Source organism: Aplysia californica, unplaced genomic scaffold (assembly GCF_000002075.1).
Source record: "Aplysia californica isolate F4 #8 unplaced genomic scaffold, AplCal3.0 scaffold00373, whole genome shotgun sequence".
Classification (NCBI taxonomy): domain Eukaryota; kingdom Metazoa; phylum Mollusca; class Gastropoda; order Aplysiida; family Aplysiidae; genus Aplysia; species Aplysia californica.
In genome coordinates this window covers 632,716-637,623 of record NW_004797643.1, presented here as the reverse complement: position 1 = coordinate 637,623, position 4,908 = coordinate 632,716, and the positions used below count along the sequence as shown (strand labels likewise).

Here is a 4,908-nt window from a genome sequence, read left to right as displayed (position 1 = left end):
CACACACACACACACACACACACACACACAGCCTCAGTCTCTCCACCTGTGAGCACAGTCCATGTTACAACATTTGTAGAAGGTGGTCATGGGCTCATCAGCTGACCTTGTCTGCAGCTGCATGAAGAAAGCTCTCTTGTGCTCGCACTTGGGACATACCACTGAGGAGAAGAAAAAAAAGACAAATTAGGTTCAGTACAAAAGTAAAAGTTTTACGGCACCTGCAACACAAACAGGTCCTATCAGAGTCACCAAAGATCAGAGGTGTCACAAGAGGGTAATGAATACAAAACAGAAGGAGGAGAGATCAGGACAATAGAACATAGATTTAATTGGAAAGAATAAGCAAACTACATCAGAGCACCTGCCAACAACTCACAAAGGAGTAGAAATTAAAATGATATATCATGTATAAGGGGGAAAAAAGGAAGGAACAAACCACATCAGAGCATATGCCAACCATCCGCAAAAAAGAGTTGTGATAACGACAACAGATACAACTGAAACTCTTGAGATAAGTGTTAAGATAAGAGTGACAGACAAAAGGGGAAAAAAAGGAAACAGAAAGACAGAAGAACCAGGTGGAATGGAATCAGACGACAAGACATATGGTACAGACAATGTCATTTGACTATCCACCACAGTGACAGGATCCCTCACAGAGTCAAACTCCCCCCCCCCCCAAAAAAAAAAAAACAACAACCCCAAAACCCAGTAGAAGAGTCCACAAGAGGAGTGACTGGTCCTGGATAAGACAGACCAGGCCCTCACCTTCAGTAGAGTCCACATTCTCCCAGGCTGCCGCTCCCCCTAGAACATCATCCACTTCTTTCAACCTTGGATACACCTTGTGTGTGATCTGCGGAGTGGGGACATACATATTTTAGGTTAAAGTTTTTTTGTTTTTTAAAATTTTTTTTACGGTGCTTGCAACTGCGTAAGAGGTCATATGAGCGAGCGGGACATGTAGGAAATTTTGAATTTTGGCTGACGTTTGTGGCGGCTGAAGCCTACTGTTATAGATTTTAGACCACCCAGGGATCTTTAACATGTGCAACGTGACCTCCGAGATTTTTCGTCCTTGTCCAAGAACGCTAGGTGCACATCTTTCCTACCAGAAGATCAGGGGTGTTTGTTTGTTTTAGTAGAGGTTTTACGGCGCTCGCAACAGCATAAGGTCATATGAGCGCCAAGGGGTGGATGTCAACAGAGAAGTCCTTACAGGGAATCAAGACTTACTCTGCTCACCTCTGTTGCTTCAACAGCACAAAGTCTGCTTCGACTATCAAGGCAATCAGGTGGTTGGGAAACCTGACACATACAGCACCTCACCAGCTTGCCAGTAAAGCGTACTAAAAAGACGACAAAAATCAGGTTAAGATGATCACATATGTATTTCAAAAGTCTGCTTCGTAATTTTCCATTCCCCTATCCCTACTTTAAAGGGAGGGGGGGGGGGGGGGGGTGGCTAATGAAAATACCAACCATTTTGTTGCCACTTTGTAAGCATCAATGGATACATACACTTTAAAAAAGAGGTTTTGTGAAATAAAAAATACATTTTTTTCACCAGCTCACCAGCTCGAAAAAGGGAGCACACATGCGTACAATATACATGTATGCAGTCAACATGTCAGTGTTCAATGTCGTACAGGGGTCTTGTTTGACTTTAAAAGTATTTCAATCTATTATTATTATATATTTTCCTCTCATCATTATATACAAAACTAGCTGGGCCCCCTTTCGATGAAAGAAACTTTAAAAATCGAGTCATTGAGGAACAGTACGGACGGCTAGTGAACGGAAGCCTCACTTGTTTAGAAGACGGACTTTCCCAAGATTAGATCTAAACAAAACTTAGATCTATATGGGTCGCACACACTAAAATAGTGCTTAGTATTGCGCGACAATGCTCGATGGCATTAAGAAATTAGATGTCCACCTACAGAATTTTCATCATAATTTCAAAATTATTTGTAACCCCCCCCTCCCCTAAAAAAAACAACCCCCCCCCCAAAAAAAAACAAAAAAACAAAACAAAACAACAACGAGGATCTGCAGTGATCATGCAGATCTGGGTCTTGTTACTGGCATTTATCCACTTGTCTTTTTCTTTTACCTTTTCTTCCCAGTCATGAGCAAAACGTTCATCTCACAGAAGTGTCATATTTGGTTAACCTCCTCACCCAATCTTACACTTTTCTTACAGAAGCCAAAGACACCCTTTCCCCTCTGAGGTGTAAGTTTATATTTTGAACGGCCCCTATAGGCCTAGATCTAATACTTTGAGGCATGTCGCGTACATGAGAGGCGGAGTAGGGTCGCTTTTCGAGGATCGCCGTAAAAATAGCCTGGGACTCACTGAGAGGCTATCTTTACAGCACGCCGTAAAAATAGCCTGGGAGGCTATCTTTACGGCTCGCCGTAAAAATAGCCACTGCGTTTTTTAATACAAACTGCTGTGCAAAGTATGGGTGACAATGATTCTCCCGTTAAAAGAGATATTTGAGGAAAAGTTGCACCACAAATTTTTGACCGCTCTATAGTTACACGACACCTGCGCGCAAAAGTAGTCCAGTTATTATTAATGTGGACAGGCGTATAATATTATGTGTAATGCGCTTGCAAATAAACTTTAATTCGTCGGTGCTTAGTTCACAACCCGACTTTCTGTCAAGTCTCTACAATAGTTTGCTTTGCTCTTCATCTACCTTTTCCAAGCTGTCCTTTTCCCCCCTTTCTTTTCATGTTATTGTTATTGTCACTGAATGTGAGTTGATCTTGCGTCTTGCGCGCTATCACAACTGTGTGCGTGCTCAAGCGTGTTCTCTCATGCAAAAGTGAGTAAATTTCTGGCGTTTGTGTAAATTTGTTCATCTCTCTCTCTCTCTCATGACCCCTCCCCATCTCTCTCTCTAACACACACACAAACACACACACATACTCACACTTTGTCTCCCCCCCTCTCTCTCTCTCCCGCTCCTTTTTACTTTCTTTCTTTTTTTTCTTTCTCACTACCTTTCTGTCTGTTTCTCTCTCTCTCTCACACACACACACTCTCTCTCTCTCTCTCTCTCTCTCTCTCTCTCTCTCTCTCTCTCTCTCTCCCTCCCTCTCTTTGATTTCTTTTATTGACACACATAACAAACAACGTGGGTGCAGACGTGAGCAAATTTCAAATTTTGGTTCACCGGTATTTTTTTACTTTCCCTCCCGTCTCACACTCAGCTACCAGTTGTCTATTTTCTACTAAATATTGATGCGCTGAACACGAATATCAACTTCATTTCCGTCGCAAATTAATGGTTTTTGAAATATTTGATTGTTTTTAACCGAGATAGACATGCTTTGGACCAATCGGGGGGTTCCAGGGGGGCCTGCCCCACTGGGGTAAAAGAAAATCTGGGGGGTTACAGGGGAGCATGCCCCCCTGTTTTTACACCCATAATTTGATATTTTACAGTTAGATTTGAAATTGTCTTGAAAATAATTGATTTGCGACAGTTTTAGTGGCTTTATGTGTGATCTGCAGCAAACAGTACAGCAGTTTGACCCCTGAAACAGTGCATCTGTGTGCGGGAGTGAAAGTAAAAATTTACCAGTTCACCCACGGCCATTAGATCTAGATACCTCACAATCGTTTTCAGACATTTTAAACATTCTCCTAGTAATAACTCCTTACGTCAGGAGCTTCGTTAAACTGGCCATTTTCCTCCAGTATTTTTGCAAAGTCCAGATGCATGCATATCTGCCTACGGTCCCGTAACACCACGCCTTAGCGCAGGTAGGACATACGGTCCCCTAGCGCCAAACACTATAGGGGCGTACGGTCCCCTAGCGCCAAGCGCTATTCATTGGGGCGTACGGTCCCCTAACATCAGCCTTTAAGTTTAAAAGATGGGACTTGAAATAATTAGTTAAATTAGGTTTACTCGCCCAAGCTGAATCTCGTATTTTTCGCATTCCAGGATGCGTATTTTTTCATGAAAAGTCATATTCGTGTATTTTCGTCAAAAAATCGTTCTAATTTTAAAATACGTAAAATCGTACTGTGGTTGGCATCAGTGTAATAATTGGAGTTGGAGGGGTCAAAATACCCAAATGGGACCCAGATCTAGTACAAAAAAATCTAATCGGACTCGAGTCCGAATACCGAGATCTAGATCTAGATATCTAGAAAAATCTAGATCTAGATCTGATCATCTAGATTTTTAGAGCTGGCCGAAAGTGAAAGTGATAGCGCCAGAGCCAGAGGCAGAGGCCCAGATTGCCCAGAAGCCAGAAGTGCAGAAGATCAGAAGAGAAAAGAGGACAGTAGTGTAAACACTCACCGTTTTTGTAATGTTTTGAACATAAGGACAGGAATTGCATGCAAATCGCATACACTTAGGTCCTTCCTCCACAATCAGGACGTTAGCACAAACAGGACAAAATGTAAGCATCTTTTCCTTCAAGTAGTAAACATGCTCGCTCAGAGTACTCAGACAGAATGACGAAATTTGGAGAAGAAGAAACCGAAAACGGAAACTGAAATTTATCGTGTTTTGTTTCTGTTCGTAAACATAAAAAGAATCTCCCAGAAAAATAGAGACGGGTCAATTTTTTGCTTTAAAGGTTTATTTAGCATATTTTAGAGCTTGTCAAGCAGTATTTTTAAAAAAATAAAAGAACATATCTTTTGAAATGAGTACGTAAATGATATCAGTATTGTCAATATTACATTGAATCGGAACAAAGATGTGCTAGATCTTGAAATGAAGACGATGATACTTTTGAATTGACCAAAAAGAAGAACGACTGGATAAGAAGGTTGAGTTAAAATCAAGGAATTTAGAACTAATGGAGCCTCCTCTCTCTCTTCGCGGCGCCACGAGCAGTACGCCGCGGTGGGGATCAAATATGGCCGCC

General features: G+C 41.7%; 1 protein-coding gene across 4 annotated transcripts in view; it reads right to left on the bottom strand.

Moving 5' to 3' along the window:
- Positions 1-4,527, bottom strand: part of LOC101854965 (DNA-directed RNA polymerase III subunit RPC10) — a 6,918-nt gene extending 2,391 nt beyond the window's left edge. The window contains exons 1-3 of one of the 4 annotated variants that reach the window (XM_035971093.1): positions 4,332-4,527; positions 772-859; positions 20-161 (exon numbers count right to left, since the gene is read on the bottom strand). In XM_035971093.1, coding sequence (XP_035826986.1) covers positions 34-161; positions 772-859; positions 4,332-4,442 — 327 coding nt within the window. In that variant the 5' untranslated portion in view covers positions 4,443-4,527 and the 3' untranslated portion in view covers positions 20-33. Of the gene's footprint in view, positions 1-2; positions 162-771; positions 860-4,331 lie in introns of those variants that run through there. The other 3 variants (XM_035971092.1, XM_005103470.3, XM_005103471.3) reach the window with 3 other exon arrangements.
- Between the last annotated feature and the right edge of the window lie 381 nt (positions 4,528-4,908).